This window comes from Peromyscus eremicus, chromosome 2, assembly GCF_949786415.1.
Source record: "Peromyscus eremicus chromosome 2, PerEre_H2_v1, whole genome shotgun sequence".
Taxonomy (NCBI): domain Eukaryota; kingdom Metazoa; phylum Chordata; class Mammalia; order Rodentia; family Cricetidae; genus Peromyscus; species Peromyscus eremicus.
The window spans coordinates 65,475,169-65,493,207 of NC_081417.1; the positions used below are offsets into that span (position 1 = coordinate 65,475,169).

The window sequence follows — 18,039 nt, forward strand, 5'->3', positions numbered from 1 at the left end:
TGGCAGCGCGGCACTGCCTCAGATGGGGCTAAGATCCCCGTGTTTAAGGTCTGAACTACCGAGCAGTTACTCTGGGATCACCTTCCTAGGAACAGACTTTTCTACAGAACAGGGCAGCTGCTGTTAAAGCTCTGCAGGAACTGCTGCTGGCCTGCTGTTGCCAGTACCGAGGAAAGAAGACAGCCAGGAGCACATAATTCAAAACATCGGTTTAGGGCTTAAGTAGAAAGCCTGCTCAGCAGCCTGGAGGCAGAGTTGGATGCCCAGCCTTGGAAAATAAATTTAGCCTTTATATTAAACAAAAACAAAAACAAAAAAAAAAGAACTCTAATTTCCTCGGAAGCCATTTACATTATGAGTAGGATACACTGCTGTGTTTACATTAACTAGTAAGCTCTCCTCAATAAAACATTAATTTTTGAGCCAGGCGGTGGTGGCGCACGCCTTTAATCCCAGCACTTGGAGGCAGAGCCAGGTGGATCTCTGTGAGTTCGAGGCCAGCCTGGGCCACAGAGTGAGTTCCAGGAAAGATACAAAGCTACACGAGAAACCCTGTCTCAAACAAACAAACAAAAAAGATCACATTGATTTTGTTAGGGTAAAATCAAGGATCCAAATTTCATTGTGAACAGAATGCTTTTCAAACGTTAAATACTAGGTAACACCGGGGGGGTGGGGGGGGGGGGGGGGGGGGGGGTGGGGGGGGGGGGGGGGTTGAATACAAAACTTCAGCTCTTTTATAAATACATTGATACATTGATTGTATTTATTCTTAAGGGGTTATTACCTAAGTTGTTCTTAGAGTGGGTTGTTTTTGTTTCTCTGAGACAGGACTCACTATGTAGTCCTGGCTGGTCTGAACTGGCTGCCAGTAGGCTGGTCTTCAACGTGTAGCCAGCTTCCAGCCTCTGCCCCCTAGAGGTCTGGAATTAACAGCCACGAATTACTACCCCCAACCCAAAATCATTTTTTGTTACTTAACATGAGGAGCTGGAAAGATGGCTCAGCAGTTAAGAACACTGGCTGCTTTTCCAGAGGACCAGAGTTCAATTCCCAGCACCACATGGTGGCTCACAACTGTCTATATGACTTCAGTTCCAGATGGAGTCTGACACCCTCTTCTGGCCTCTGTAGGCACTGCACGCACACACAGCCAAACCAGCCATACACACAAAGTTCAAAACAAAACAGATTTAACTGAGGGAGTTCTTAGCATTTCTTAAAAACAACACTTCCTGACAGGACAACCATGGCTCTTACCCTAGTGCTTTCTGGTCAGAAGTAAGCAGACCCTCATATTGTGACAATTTTAAGAATAAATTGGCCAGGCAGGCGGGCAGTGATGGTACATGCCTGTAATCCCAGCACTCGGGAGGCAGAGGCAGTCAGATCTCTGTGAATTCAGGTCCAGCCTGGTCTACAGAGCGAGATCCAGGGCACCAAGGGCTACACAGAGAAACCCTGTCTCAAATACCAAAGAAAGAAAAAGAAAAAGAAAGGATAAATTGAAAGTTTATCACTGAGGAGCTGGTGGGAGAGTCCCTGCCTTGCATGCATGAGTCCTGAATTTGATCCCTAACCCCAAACGCAAAAACGAATGGTCACAATCGAAGGGGGCACTCTGGGCCTTACTGGGGAGGTTGCATCCTGGCTTATCTTTACTGGAAAAGAAGTCCCCAGGGCCAGGTGCCCCTTTCCTTCTACCATTTCCGTAGCCCTATTGGTAAGTATTTTTGGACCCTGATTTTAGGTTTCTTCACCAACGCAATAAACCAGATCAAGCCAAATTAGAAAGTAAAGGAGCAAGTTTAATCTGAGCCAAGCACTCCCGTGACTCTCAAGAAGTGAGGCAGGAGGGAGGGGGAGAAATCACGTGAGGCAGGTCTAGGGACCAGAGCTTAAATGCCCTGTAGGAGTGGTCTTGAGCAGCTCCAGGGGAGGAGCCACGGCTTGGCAGGCTTTCTGAGAAGTGCAGGGTTTGGAATGGGGAGGGGGAGTGAGGCCGAAATGGAGCTTCCAACTGAACACCTATAACTTCGTGGATGTCTTGCCAGTATGTCTCCTCATCCACTACTGACACTCACTACTTTGAAATAACCAGCATATTCTAATCTTTCATTATTGAAATACACATCAAAGCTAAAAGGATTCTACAGTGACCATCCATTAACCACGATTCTCTGCCAACACTGAACTGCTGCTGTCACTGACATCGATCCATTTAATTTAGACACATTTTCAATTGCTTAATCTGTACTCATCTTTCTAAAATTCAATACAATTACAGTGCAATTTTAAAATAAAATTTACATAGGAAACATAAGTATTAACTATACATTAGCTGAGTTTAGACAAATAAACAGAGTACTCCAGCCCCTACCCAGTCCCTGCTACTCCTCTCCCAGAGCAGACAGTCCCCTCAATACAGATTTGGGTGTGTGGGGTGGTTCTCCGTGTGTCTCTTTTCATTATTCATCATGGCTAGACATAAAACTTTGCTTGTACTTTTGGTTTATATGGCTGTGAATTTGAGTAAATCTGTTAAATATTTAACTTTGTTTTGTTTTTCAAGACAGGGTTTCTCTGTGAAACAGTCCTGGCTCTCCTGGAACTCACTCTGCAGACCAGGCTGGCCTACTCACAGAGATCCACCTGCCTCTGCCTTCCAAGTGCTGGGATTAAAGGAGTGTGCCATTATGCCCAGCTTAAACATTTAACTCTTGAAGAGAGTAACTGAGTAAAATTTAAGTCTAACCTTGTATTAGAGGGACCATACATTATGTAGCCCTCTGATTATTAGAAGAAATTGCTAAGCAATTAAGAGCACCTTTGAAATGAGGGGCATATGATAAGGGCAACATCTGGGATGAGATTATGCTTCTCCTATGGGATATGAACCTTAGTGGGTTCAAAGAGCTGTGACACAGACCCTGCCCCTCAAGTTCCTGGTTGGGGCAAGGCTCAAGCACTACAGACTGCCAGCCAGGAGGAAGGGCCAGGAGGAAGGGCCTGGAGGAAGGGCCAGCCAGGAGGAAGGGCCAGGAGAAAGGCCTGGAGGAAGGGCCAGGAGGAAGGGCCTGGAGGAAGGGCCAGCCAGGAGACGGGCCTGGAGGAAGGGCCTGGAGGAAGGACCAGGAGGAAGGACCAGGAAGAAGGGCCTGGTGCTGCACGTTCATGACACTGACGAGCTCTTCATACACCTTCTCCCGAACATGGATGACTGCGATCGATTTCTTACAATGCTCCCCCACCCCGGGGGAGGGCACACAACTTCACTCACCCTGGGAGGCAGCAGTCATAAAAAGCTTTCCATTTTCCTTCAGAATTTGTTGGGCAGCCAGTGTTCTGTGTTAAGTGCAGACTCTCAATACTCAGAATGCTATGCCCCTAAAAAGGCAGATTTGCAATATTGGGTAGGTACATGGAACTTTCCTAAACAAAATCAGAAATTAAACTGTAGAACTGGGTCTCCCTTGCCTAGCCACCCCTTACAGGACCTCAGCTTTTTCCAGTCAGGAAACCACTTAAAATTGAAGTGTCATTTGCTTCCTAGTTGCTGTGACTAAACACTGACCAAAGGCAAGCTAAGGAAAGGTTCACTTCACCTCAGTCCGCTGTGGAAAACAGGAAAGGAGGCCACTGCCACGCTCACACTCTGTGAAGGCAGGGCAGGTGGGTCTCTGGGAGTTCCCAAACATGGCCTATATAATGAGTTCCAGGCCATCTGGGGCTACCCAGTGAGACTCCCTCTCCAAAGAAGGAAAGAATTGTCCCTACAGATCTGCCCACAGGCCATTACTGACGGCAGCAATCCCTCAATGGAGACTGGAGCTGTGAAAAAGCAGACATCAGGACCATTTACCCCGCACAAACTGAATCACCATGTGGGGAAGTGTGTTCGAGCAGACCCAAGCTTTAGGGACCAAGTGCTCTGCAGGAAAGGTGAGGTCAAGCCCTCCTAAACAAGAGGTGTGCTGCCCGCCCGTGCTGAGCCTTCAGGGGAATTGCTGTGCCAGTGTGCTGATGTTATCAAAGAAAAGACTGGAAGACTAAGCCACCCCAACCTCCCCAAAAGCGCTAGTGGTAAGAGACGACCCAGCCACAAAACACCAAATTATATTCCAACTTCCCCTGAAGTTAACACAAATATTTAACAGATTTACTCCAACTCATGGTCACAACTCAATAGAGCATCCAAAGCTTTGTGTTTAGCCACTTTTAATATACAAAGAATATATGTAGACTCACCTCCTCACCAATTTTGCAAGCAAAGGACAGCAATAAAAAAAAAAAATTGCCGGGCGGTGGTGGCGCACGCCTTTAATCCCAGCACTCGGGAGGCAGAGCCAGGAGGATCTCTGTGAGTTCGAGGCCAGCCTGGGCTATAGAGCGAGATCCAGGAAAGGCACCAAAACTACACAGAGCACCCCCCCCCCCAAAAAAAAAACCAACCAAGAAATCAGCCGGTAAGTGGTGGGATATACCTTTAATCCTAGCACTCAGGTGGCAGGGACAAGTGGATCTCTGTGAGTTCAGTGAGTTCGAGGCCAGCCTGGTCTACAGAGTGAGTTCTAGGACAACTAAAGCTACACACAACAATCCTGTCTTGAAAAACCAAAACCAACAACAACAAAAAAAAACTAGAAATCTTTAAATCTCAAGAGAATGTATTCAAGTTTTTGATATGCATTTATTTGTACATGAGAAAAAATACATTTAACATAAAAGTATGAGTGCCTTACTGCCAACAGTCTGTGGCCTCTTCTGAGACCCATCCCACACTGCGCTGATCTCCTCCAACCAGTGTCCATCCCAGGGTAGCCTCTCACACAGAGCCAGCCCTCTGCGCCTTACAAGTTTGTGGCCTTATCTACATTGGAATTGAGCTTCGGGACCTCAGGTACACGAATATAACTATATATAACTGTATATATATACACAATTCTGCTTTATTGCACAAGGTCACAATATATAGCAGGTGATTATATGACCAAACACAGGATGGATGCTGATAGGCACAAACATGTCTCTGACCACAAATGAAGGACGATACCAACTTGCCAACATGCAAAGGCTGTGTCAACCCTGGCGCAGTCCTCAAGGTTCCCGGCACTGAGGTGTGTGAAGCGGGAGCTCATGATGTGTTTCTGATGGCGTCAGATAAAAAACACAGGATACCAGTGTCCTGTGCTCATGAGCCACCTGCGCCCCACACGTAACAGAAAGGTCACTTTAAAGCTTTTCAGAGAGTTTGCCTGTAAAAAATATCACCACACCAGTTAGAATCTATTAATTACATTCTGGCATAAAAGTTCAGACAAAGTGGGTTACAAGTTATGAATTTTGTTTTTTTGTCAAGCTTAAGATGGTAGGAGACAAAGCCACCTCTGGAATATACTGCAGTTTAGTCTTAGAGAGCTCGGGGAGTGACGAAAATGCCTAGGCGTTAAAAATCATTAAGAAGTTTAGTAATTGTTTTAAAATGCCACATAATTGAGAGAGCACAAGCCAAAGCATTATCTTTATAATTCTCCTGTACGCGTCAGGAGCGCTTTACAACGTGAAACTTCCACACCTGCATGGAGTGTGAGAAAACAAGCCCGTATCACTGCAGGCCAGTGAAGCTCGGGCCAGGGCCAAGGTATGATCCCTGATTAACTCACCATCCCTGTGCTGCCCCTGGACAGGCCCGTGGGTGCTCCTGTTGCACACGTGAACCCGGGGCCAGGAGTCACGGTGCCATCTTTCCTTTGTGAGAGTTCACCCCCTTCGAATCTTCACCAAAGCCACAGTACTTCCATTTCAACTGATCTGGGTCAAATCCTGTTTTCCGAGTCCTCATTCCTGCATGTCTGTACTGCACTGCACAAAATCTTCCATCAGGGTTCTCCGAAGCCACCGACCTCCACTCTTGCCATCCCAAAGTTTCCTCTCCCCACCTTTACAGCTGCAAGAATGTTTACTTAACCAGCTTTAGCGTAGATGTAAACAGCTGTCTTGGATTACCTGCCCCAGAAACTTCTAGCCAACTCCAGTTGAGGGTCTGATTTCAGTTTGCAGGTGTGAGCATACTTGTATGCAATTACCCAGAGAGATGAAAAACTATAAGACACCTTTAAAGACTGGAGACACTAGGTATGGCAGCTCAGGCCTTTAACTAATCCTAGCACTCAGAAGGCGGAGCCAGATGGACCTCTGTGAGCTCAAGAACAGCCTGGACTGCATGTTGAGACCCTGTCTCAAAGGATAAAAACTGGGGAGGCTGGAGTGTAGCTCAGCAGGTAGTACTTGCCTAGGATGTGCAAGGGCCTGGGTTCCATCCCTAGCACCATTAAAAAAAAAAAAAAAAAAAAAGGTAAGCTGACTTTTCATGACAAATCCTAGAAAACAAGTTATCTAGTGTTTACAGACAGCTTTTTTAACATTCATAAACTACTTCTCCAGAGTGGATGTTATTTCAGTTGGATTGTGAGTCATGTCACATTTACCCAGAAAATAACTGTGATTCCCTGGCCCTTCTGTGCCTGTTAAAGCCTACCTGAGCTCCAGACATCAGGTGTCGGGGCTCAGACCAGCCCCTCTTCCGCTGTTCTAATGGCACAGTGGTAAACCAGGCTCCTAGAATGTCAACCCTGAAGAAGTCTCTTTCCAGAGAAATGGAGTGAGCACTGGGAAAACCTACCCTCCGCTTCTCACCTCACTCTGCAGCACTGTGAAACCAAGAAAAACCCTGCAATTGTATTAACGGACTCCCCAAATAAACTTTATGGAAGTGTTTATTTTTGAACGTCTAGTACCAGAGTACAGGACAAACAAGAGAGTTACTACTCACAAGGGACAATGCCCCCTCTGGTCGGCTACGTTGGCACCAGTAGCAGAAAGCAAGCGGAAACAGGAGATCTTGCAGTGCCCACTTACCAGGATGAAGCACACGACAGAAGTTAACTAGGCCACCCTATCTTCTGGCAAGGAATTCAGTAAGAAAGCACAAGGACATCCTGGAAGGGCTTAAAGTCACATTCAGAATTAAACAGAAAATGTTCAAAGCTAAACAGTGAAATGGAAGCTTTCATTAGCTGCTAAATACTATCAAATCTAAATAAAGAGTATGGATAATGACTATCTCCACAGCACTTCGTTTCAGAGCTAACTTCAACAATTCCTGGAACTAGCCAGCCTAGACGCTGTCTTCCGTCTCTCTGCTCCAGCCCACCATGCAATGCCTGCGTTGAATGAAGGAGATCCTAAGAGCACAGAAGCAGTGAATGAGGTGAGAGGGAGCCTGAGCAGCCCTGGGAGAGGAGCATATGCCCTGGCTGCTGACGCATCGTTTCGCCCCTTCCGGGAGGAAAAGGCATCTCTCCTGGCTGACAGCTGCCTTGAAAAGATCATCAGATATGCGGCTAGTTACCAGGTAACAGCTAAAGCTCTGGAGTAATGATCAAACCACAACCCTGCCATCTGCCCACTGAAACCTTTTATTGTTTTTGTCAACGTTTTGTCCGTAGTTTATTATGGCCTGGACTTAATGATGCCAACCTGTATTTAAGCCAATCAGGAGCAAAACCACGTTGCGTTCTCTTTAGGTCTAGTTGGTTGAGAAAAACATGTCCTGTAGTGACCTTATCACACAATCTTTAACAAAAACTCGTAAGTTGCATTGATTATTCCCCAGGAGATGAGAGAGCGATGGTAATTCAGATGGGCACCTCTGAAAAGATTGATCAGTTTCCTGTCCCGCTCTACCCAGATTGTCTTGAAAACCATGGGCAGAGACTGGAACGGCCCACCAATCTGAGACTGTATTCGAGCTTTTACGACATTAATCGGAAAGCTTAAGAACCCCAACACGGCACCCAGCACACCTCCACAGATAAAGTCGTTGACCAGGTGTGCGCTGTTCGTAGTGGCAGTAGGCAGATGCTCCTTAATGGGCCCCCGAAGGCCAAAAAAAAGGACATTGCTGAATCCATTTCGGAATAGGATGGGCACCAAGCCCCGGTAGTACTCTGTAATTCCATGGCATCTCAGGGCCCGGAAGGCCTGGTAAGTGTTTGTGAATTTATCGTGATGCTTGTGGTCCTGAAGCAAAGTCTGAACCCTTTCTAATGGAGTGAGAACGGCTTCTGTCGTCCCGGCAAGCACTGCTGCCACACTTCTGATGGCGAACTCGGGAGCACTGCTCACATGCTTCCGGAGCAGGCGAGACAGGTCCTCATACAGACCAAACATAAGCGCCAGCGTGGTGGTCTTCTGCATCAGTGGGGGGAGGATCCCACGATACAGGTTTCGAAACCCATCCCTCCTCAGCTGGAGAATGGCATCACGCGTTTTGATGCCATACAGCTGCTGCCGGAAGAGGATCTTCTGAACCGGGTATGTGATGGCCACGTTGTTGAAGGCTGCGCAGCAGCCACAGAAGTAATGCTTTATCTCACCCACGTCTGCGATGTGAGTTGACAAATCCTGGCTTGAAGAGGTCAATATTGGGGGCCTCTTATTATGCGCTTCTGAGTCCATCATGGTGCTTATGATCCTTCTTCTCTAGGAAATTTTTTTAACCTATAATCAATGACAAAGGTATTACAAAGAGTGGAATACATAAACTTTGCCCCAATCCCCTTTCCAATGTCCAGACTCTACATTTTCCCTTTAAAACTGGACTAGAAATACTTTTTTTTAATTAAAAAAAAAACAACTTTTACTAATGGCACGTATTAATGATGCTGTTTCTACAAAGGCATACAGGTACAACAGATCAGTAGTTTGTTTTTTGTGGGTTTTTGTCGCTGCTTGCTATATATAGCCCACACTAGCCTTCAACTCACAGTCTTGAGCGCTAGAATTAGAGGCTACCTCCACCATGCCTAGCTTCAGATCACTGATTGTTTAGAATTATTTCAGAATACTGGGGGAGTCCTGGGTCTTCCCTTTTCGACTGTAGTTATGTGAGACTGGCTATTCTGTAATCACTCCCACCCAAACAACCCTTACAGCAGACTGAAGGGAGAACTAGACAGGAGACTCCATCTATCTGTTAGCCAGACAGGAAGGAAGTAAGTCTGGAAAGTTCTAAAACACATTTGTCTCATGGAAAAGAAGGGGGCACAGAATGCAAGAGTTATTTTTCATAAACGTGATATTAAAGGCCATAGGTTTATCATTGCTTTAACAATAATTACTATCTAAAATTTGTTCTAATCCCCAACACCTTGAATGTCAATCCATATAAGCAAAAGCTTTCTGAGATTCACAATAATTCATAAAAAAACAAGGGGTGCGAAGATCACTGACCCACAGTTCCTAAACACTGGCTATTCTACCTAACAATACAGCCCCACCAACTGTGAAACACTCAGAGGCGGAAGAACACTGAAAATTAAAAGGTCAGCCTAGCATCTACATAGCCAAGTTTCAGGCCAGCTAGGGCTTCTAGTGAGTGAGTGAGTGAGTGAGTGAGTGAGTGAGTGAGTGAGTGAGTGAGTCTGTCTGTCTGTCTGTCTGTCTCTCTCTCTCTCTCTCTCTCTCTCTCTCTCTCTCTCTGTTTTTTCGAGACAGGGTTTCTCTGTGTAGTTTTGGTGTCTGTCCTGGATCTCACTCTGTAGACCAGGCTGGCCTTGAACTCACAGAGATCCTCTTGGCTCTGCCACCCGAGTGCTGGGATTAAAGGCGTGTGTCACCATCACCCGACAGACCCTGTCTCAAACAAAACAAAACAAAATAAAAAGCAGGAGAAAGTCCTTCCAGGAGCTATAGCAGCACACCATCCCAGCCACTCACTTGGTTTCCATGTATTTTGTACCTGTGAACTTTGGTCCTCTGCTAGGCATTGGGTCCTCAAAGACAATAAAGCCACGGACTAGTCAGCGAATCTGCCAAGTAAGCAAGTCCATAACAGTGTATTAACATCTATGATAACTAAGGGTCTGTGGGCACAGGCTGCATATTTTGGGATGTGAGGCTTATAGGAGAATGAGGTTCAAGTATATACTACGCTCTATTTTTTCATACACTATAAAGTGATTTTTCTAGTTTTATATGTGAAAAAAGAAAAAAGAGCCCCAACAACCCACATTGTTCAGGACATAACTAGAAATTAGCAGGCCCAGAACACTTTGATGGTGTCTGTCTACCGCACCTAACAATGACTCTGGAAAGCCACCCTGGCTGGGGTCACGGTGGGTATGTCTGATAGTGAGATGGAGATCTGAAGATACAGAGACAGTTCTGCTCTCACTGAGAGGAAGCAGTCCTAGGTCTGTCTGTTTCCACAAGATGCAATGTTCCCTCCCAAAACAAAAGACAAGGCCTAGAAGATGGCTCGGCAGTCAGGGTGCCTGACACCAAGGCCAGTGGTCTACGTTTGATCCTGGAACCTACACGGTAGGAGGAGAGAACTGACTCCACAAGTTGTCTTCAGACCAAACATAATGTGTGCTACCCCACACGAGATAAAGAGAAATGTAATTTACAAATACTTAAAAAGAAAACCAACCACACAAAGGGTCAAACAGCCAGCTCTAACAAGGCCTGGAGGTTTCCTGCAATCTCCGCCCTCAGAAAGCTGAAACAAGAGGACGGGAAGTTTGGGGCCAGCTTGGCTATAAAAGATTTCACTTCGAGACAATTCCTACATTCCAAGACCACCCTGGAAATCGCCTTTTATTTGGGGACAAAACAGTAACTTGGCTCTACTTTGCTAATTTTAAATTGTCTTTTTTTTCTTTAAATTTTTTCCGATTTCTAAGACAAGGTTTTTCTGAGTAGCCCTGGCTGTCCTGGAACTCACTCTGTAGATCAGGCTGGCTCTGAACTCATCGAGTCCATCTTCCCCTGCCTCCTGAGTGCTGGGATTAAAAAGATGCTTCGCCGTGCCCTATCTGATGATTTACCTATGTAGGAGTGTATGCAGTCGCATGCACTTGCTGGCAGGTGCCTGGGAGGCTAGCAGAGTGTGTTGGATCATTCCCTGGAACTGGAGTCACAGGTGGTTGTCAACTCCCAACATGGGGACTAGGGACTGCTCTCTGAAAGGGTAGCAAGTACCCTTAACCATGGAGCCACCTCTCAAAGGCCCTTATATTTTTTAATGAACTATTCTCCTACAGTAAGAGACCACCCTTAACAAATCAGCAGTAAAATAGTACATAACCCAATTTACAAATGAGCAAAGGACTTGTGGCAGCAGAAAAATCAGCTGGAACAGTGGTTCTCAACCTTCCTAATGTGATGACCCTTTATTATCGTTCCTCACATTGTGGTGACCCCCAATCATAAAATTATTTCATTACTACTTCATAACTGTAATTTTGCTACAGTTATGAATCATAAATATCTGATATGCAGGATATCTGATATTTGACCCCTGTGAAAGGGTCGTTTGACCCCCAAAAGGGTTGCAACCCACAGGTTGAGAACCACTACTGTAGACATTGACAAGACAAGCAGCCTGGAGCAGCTGTGCAGACCACACCTCAGAAACAAGGTGGAAGGAGAGAACTAATCCCCAAAAGTTGTGCTGACCTCCACAGGCACAGCAGGGCACGTGCACGCACACATTCAGGACCCGGTGCACTACTACTGGACTGTAAAATGCTACGCTGCTATGGTAAACAGTACTGGGGTTCCTGGTAAAGTCCAAACAGAACTGTCGGTGATCAGCCTCTCAGCTGCAGGCACATAACCTATGCGCACAGCAGCACCACTCAAGAGGTGGGAAGTTACAAACCTAAGCCACACTGCAAGGAGTCCAAAGGGAAACGAAACTAGTCAAACTATCCAAGTCTTTGATTTGAATAGAAACAAAAGCCTCTTAAATTCTTCAAGTTTTCCCTCCATTACCTCACTATGCTGCTGAAAACTGCCAACAGTCAGAACAAACCATTCAAGAGAAAGCAGAGGCAGAGCCCAGGCCAGGGAAGACTCGGAAGCTGCAGACATGTAACAGGACAGCACACAGCCAGTTCTCCTCCTAAGAACACAACCCAGGCAATCATTTAGAGCCCTGCCACAGCAGGAGCTCACTCTCCAGCTCTTCTCCCACACCACTGGAACTACCGTGACCTTTGCTCAATGCTCTCAGGACTATGAGAGGGTCAGAGAGATACTGGAATCAGAGCCGAGGTAGCACACAGGGGTCTTAGAACCTACTAGTTGTCTGAATCAGAATCCCAGCTCTACCACACATGTCCCTGTGAGCTTTGACAAGTCTTGTCTGTGAGACACAGAAGTTACCTACCTCCGAGACTGGCTCAATTTATTGAGCACCCTTGGGTGGTCTGGAGTACAGAAGGTACTCAACAAGGCTGAACTATGTTACTGTTCTTTTCTGAAGTACTTATTTGATGGATAGATGGTCTTCAGGTTGTATCCTGATAAATCCATTATGAGATAAAAATGCATTTATTTATTTTTGGTGCTGGGGATTAAATCCAGGGCCTCATGCACGGCAATCACACGGTCTACACTGGGCTTTACCCCCCGCCCCCACCTAACCTACCGAGCAACATATTTTAGCAAGGGAGCATTGGTTGTTTACTGTTGTGATTGTGTGGCTGACGGGAGCTGTGGCTCACTGCTTCTGCCTTCAGCAAAAGAGCACGGCACCACTTACATCACCAGCCAGTGAAAAGTATATAAGGTGCAATTCCTACTAAACACATATCACTTTTGCACCATCAAAAAGTCAAAACAGGGCTGATAATGTAGTTCAGCCCTGCATAGAAGAAAAAGCCAAAGCATTCTAAATGAAGCCAAAGACTATACCTCTAGCCTTAGGACACGGAGACGGCCCTGCTGGCCACGGTCAAATATCTGTTCAGCTGAGTAACATTTGCCAAGATTTTCTGTTTTGGTTTTTGGTGCGTGCTGAGCTAGGGCTCTGTCACTCAGCCACCCTCCTGACTTCACTTGTTAGAATTTTCTCCACCTCCCACCACTGTTCCCCAGAGATCCCAGTTTCTGATTTTCACATCAAGTTCCTGTAGCTGTTCTGGCTTTATAGGAGCAAATCTATGGTCTCTCTCTCCCTACTCTGTGGGACAATTTAAATGCTGTCATCATTATTTGGTACTTTAAAGTTTACAAGAATTCACCTGTGACATCAGCTGAGCCTGTCATTCATGATGACAGCTTTCTGGTAACTTTCCCAATGCTTCCCATTGTCAGCCTTCTCTCTTCTGGGGTCAATATTGATAACTGCATCCTTAAAAAAGAGAAAAAACAAACAAACAAACAAAAGCCTGGTTTAATGTCTATACTCAGGTCTGTGTGCATCTGTCCCCTTTTCTTGAGCAGTGGTCAGCTGTTAATGTCCCTCTACTCAACAAAGAGCCCACTCTTCATGACTGCCGACACTCCTCCCCACCCCCCATCCCAAAACAAAATGTCAACAGCTGATGTGATTCCAAACCGCTACAGAACATGACACAATATTATTTTCCTTTCCTTTTTTAAACTATGTGTATGTATGGGTGAGTGGCGGTGGGGGGGTATGCATATGAGTACAGGTGCCGGGAGAGGTATCAGACCCACCCTGGTAGTTAGACTTACAGGGGCTATGAACCACCTGATGTATATACGCTCTGGAAGAGCAGTATATGCTCTTCACCTCTGAGGCATCTCTCCAGCCCCTTGCCTTTTTTAATGTACAGAGCTTTGTAACTTACTACGGTGAATTTAAAATAATGTCCTGTAGGCACGTGAAAGGTCTACCAAATACTGAGCCTGTTAATGATTAGCTGCTTGATCTTCAACATCTGTGCGTTTTCCTGCTCCAGTTGATAGGCACGAGGTAAAAACTTTCCTTGGTTTGAGACCAGGTCTTGCTTTATAGCCTGGCCCAGCCTGGCCACAAACTCATAATCCTCCTGCCTCAGCCTCTAAATGCTATAATTATAGGTACTACCAGGCCTGTCTAAAAACTAGTTTTTGAGACAGGGTCTCGCTATGTAGCTCTGGTTATACTGAACTCCCTATGTAGACCAGGCTGGCCTCAAACTCTCAGAGATCCATCTGCCTCAGCCTCCCAAGAGCTGAGTTTAAAGGTATATGCTACCACACCTGGCTAAAACTTTTTTTTTTTTTTTTTTTTTTTTTTTGGGTTTTTGAGACAGGGTTTTTCTGTGTAGCTTTGGTGCCTGTCCTAGAACTGACTCTGTAGCCCAGGCTGGCCTCGAACTCACAGAGATCCACCTGGCTCTGCCTCCCAACTGCTGGGATTAAAGGCCTGCACCACCACAGTCCAGCCTAAAACTCTTAGTAGTACTATACTCAACAATATAGGACTAGCTAATGTTTGTCAATCTTAGACTAAACAAGATTTTAAAAATTAAAATCTGGGCCGGGAAGTGATGGCACACGCCTTTAATCCCAGCACTCGGGAAGCAGAGCCAGGCGGATCTCTGTGAGTTCGAGGCCAGCCTGGGCTACAGAATGAGTTCCAGGAAAGGCACAAAGGAAAGCTACACAGAGAAACCCTGTCTCGAAAAACAAAAAACAAAACAAAACAATTTTTTAAAACCTGGCACAGAAATGCCTGATACTATATGTCTTGTTCTTTTTTAGTTACATGGTTAACATTAAAATCAACAAAAATCCCCAAGTGTGACTGCCCAAGTTTTTAATCTCAGCACTCAAGAGGCAGGAGGATCTCTGTGAGATCAAGACCAGCCTAGTCTACATATTGAGTTCTCGGAAATCCAGGGCTACAATAGAAACCCCATCTCAAAAAAGGAAATCAAACAAACAAAACTCACAAATCAACAAAAACATTTAATGTACACAATCATATAATATCCTAACAATTTATAAATTCAAAAAATATTTCAGTTTTACACCGTGAACACTTTATTTACAGGGTCTCACCATCTAGCCAAGGCTGGCCCAGAGTTCAGTATGTAGCAGAGGCTGGTCCGGATTTTCCACCATGCCCAGCTAACAATATACTTTAAGTTTTAAAGCCACCATCGAATAGGTGTTTACACCATGGTCCTGGACAAACTCAAATTATTTGTGCACTTCAACAATAAAATTGTTTTCATGTCTGGGGATGTTCAACAAGAATGCTTACCTACTGCATGTTCAATCTTCAACACTGCAAAACAAACAAAGGTCATATTTACTTTTCGTTTTTATAGAACTTGTCTTAGCCAGGCAGTAGAGGCACATGCCTTTAATCCCAGCACTCGGGAGGCAGAGCCAGGTGGATCTCTGTGAGTTTGAGGCCAGCCTGGTCTACACAGTGAGATCCAGGACAGGCTCCAAAACTACACAGAGAAACCCTGTCTGGAATAAAAGAAAGAAAGAAAAAGAAAAAGAAAACAAACAAACAAAAAAACAACCAAAAAATAGAGCTTGTCATTCTGTTACTTAACAAAATTTTGCAAGTTAAAATTGTTCCACTTGGCCGGGCATGGCACACATCTTTAGTTCCAGCACTTGGGAGGCAGAGGCAGGCCCACCTCTGAGTTCAAGGTCAGCCAGGTCTACAAAGCAAGTTCCAGGCCAGCCAGGGCTACACAGATAAACCCTGTCACAGAGCCCCTCCCCACAAAGCTGCTCCATTCAATCAGTAATGGCCAAAATAATGGGCCTTGTAAGTAAGCAAACAGAAAACAGCCTCGGCAAAGCAGTTATGGACCTCTCTACAAACTATAAGAAATTTTAGGAATATTGCTGAACATCTAGATTATTAAATATTAAAAGTTCTATACAGAAAAAAGTTATGGTATATATAAATAATATTATATATAATTATATATAATATACATATAAATTATATATAATATATACATATAAGTTTTTTATATATATATAAATAAATAAAATTTGGTTTTTCAAGACAGGGTTTCTCTGTGTAGCTTTTGGTGCCTGTCCTGGAACTCACTCTAGACCAGGCTGGCCTTGAACCCACAGAGATCGGCCTGCCTCTGCCTCCCGAGTGCTGGGATTAAAGGCATGTGTCACCACTGCCCGACTACGTTTGTTTTATTTTTTGAGACAGGGTTTCTGTGTAGCCCTGGCTGTCCAGGAATGTGCTCTGTAGACCAGGCTGTCCTCGAACCCACAGAGATCCGCCTGCCTCTGCCTCCCGAGGGCTGGGATTAAAGGGGAGCACCACCACACCTGGCAAAAAAATGTTTTGAAAACTTCCCAGACCTCAGACTGAAAGCTCGTCCGTAACTGCACTCGCCCATTAGGGTGGTATGACCAGGCTGCAGGCCAAGCCTTTAACAGCTGAGCCATGTCTGCAGCCCATGCCCAGGTTCTTCAGGCGGCGAGAGAAGGAAAACACTGTGCAGTGTCCTGGGAGGAGTTTAGAATATGAGAGCAGGCAAGACGGCTCATCAGGTAAAGGAGCTTGCTGCCGAGCCTGATGACCGGAGTTCAATCCCAGTAACTCCCATGATGGAAGAAAGAAGATTCTGGAAAGTTGTCCTCTGATCTCCACAAAAGCACAGTGGCACATTGGAGCCCCTTCCCCAAATGTTTTTTAAAAATTTAATCCTTTGCAATTTACTACAGTTTATTTACCATAACTGCCCTAGTTTGCTACATAAGGCACTTAACTTATCCCAAGGTAAGGGAGCAAAACCAACTTTCATCCAACAAGGGTCCGACACTTCTGGGATTAAGAGACAGTGCAAATTCTAAACACTCAACGTAACTTGCAGCCCACAGGGATATGCAAAACTCAGACGTGACCTTAGTACAAAGGTCTTGGTCCAAAAACAGGGCAGAGGGCGACTGTAATTCTCAAAGGATGTCAATTTCCACTAGTCAGCAGGTCTGAGTCAGCATTCAAAAACAAGGTTAGCCAGGGTTCAAGTACCAGTTACAGCAAGATTTTGCCACTGCAAATACAAAGCACATCTATGACGAAAACCCAGTATCTTAGCTTCCTTTTATCTGATAAAGTGTGTTGACCTAAAGAAGCGCTGGGGGTGACTCCGGTTTGTTTCTGTGTGCCCTGGACCCGATTCTAGGAATCCTTTCAAAGCAAAGGTTCCTTCTGGCATGCCCACTCCACGTATAACTCAGTATTCTGTTCAGCAGACTACACGTAAAAACACACAGAAGGTGGGCACTAGGACCAGCTGGGCAGCCTGTGGGGGCCAAGACAAAGCTTATGCTAAAAGGCCTAAACATGGCCGAGGCGCTGACACCCTCTCCCTACACTTGATGCTAACCATCCACAGAGAACGGAACAACTGACGCCCGCCCACCGGCTCCGCTCTGTTCGACTGTTTACAGCCCGATGCAACACGGTGTCTGTCTCAGAACGAGCGCTCTCCAGGCTTCCATTTGCGCTCTCCGTGAGGGCCGGAAGGCGCTGGGCGGAATCGCCAGCACCACGGGGAACCACGGGCCGCCGCGATGCCGCGGGGCGCACACAAAGGCCGATTCCTTCCCGGGCCCGAGGCTCCCCCGCCCCAAGCTGTGGGCGCCTCCCGGGGGCCCAAGAGCGCCGCGGCACGACAGGCCCTCGGCGGGAGCCGCCGCGGGGCCCCGGGCGAGCGCGATGCGCGGGCAGGGCCTGGGGCTCGCCCGGCCGCCCGGCCGCGGCCCTGCTTCAGGCCTCCCTCCGGTCGCCGCTCCCACCCCACCCAGGACTCACCCACGGCCGCGGGCGCCCGCCCGCAGGACGGCCGGCGAGCGAGCCCGCGCCCGCGCAGGCGCAGCCCGGGCCCGACCCAGGCGGGGGTGGGGTTGAAGCGTCGTCGGACCACGTGACCGGGACCCCGCCTGGCTCGGAGAGCGGCGACTGCCGGGGCTGCCGTGTGCCGCCTGGGGCTGGATGGCGGCGACGCGGTCACACCTTCGGCCCGGCTCTGCGGTGCCGCTAGTCCCCTCGCTTTACGCTGAGGCTCTACGGTGGCCTCGCTGTGCCATAAACAGCCAGCGCGTCGTCTAGCGGGGGGGGGGGGGGGGGCTGTCGAGTTCGTGGAGATCCAAGGGTGTAGATCGCGCGTGCGGGAAGGGCTCGAAAGCATCTGGTTCTCTTGGTGGAGAGCTCTTTGTCACCGCACTCCACAAGAT

At 46.7% G+C, this 18,039-nt stretch overlaps 1 protein-coding gene across 5 annotated transcripts; it reads right to left on the bottom strand.

The window, feature by feature from the left end:
• Positions 1-7,600: 7,600 nt before the first annotated feature.
• Positions 7,601-17,711, bottom strand: Slc25a51 (solute carrier family 25 member 51). Of its 5 annotated transcripts, none has more exons than XM_059254282.1 (5): positions 17,618-17,711; positions 15,071-15,094; positions 13,095-13,204; positions 9,803-9,872; positions 7,601-8,562 (listed from the first exon to the last, which is right to left on the bottom strand). In XM_059254282.1, exon 5 carries the CDS (start codon positions 8,521-8,523, stop codon positions 7,627-7,629), a length of 897 nt encoding a protein of 298 aa, XP_059110265.1. In that variant the 5' UTR covers positions 8,524-8,562; positions 9,803-9,872; positions 13,095-13,204; positions 15,071-15,094; positions 17,618-17,711; the 3' UTR covers positions 7,601-7,626. The 5 variants fall into 5 exon arrangements, with proteins under 5 accessions (XP_059110265.1, XP_059110267.1, XP_059110266.1 ...); XM_059254284.1 differs by having other exon boundaries at positions 9,781-9,872; XM_059254283.1 differs by lacking the exon at positions 17,618-17,711 and adding an exon at positions 17,226-17,441.
• Between the last annotated feature and the right edge of the window lie 328 nt (positions 17,712-18,039).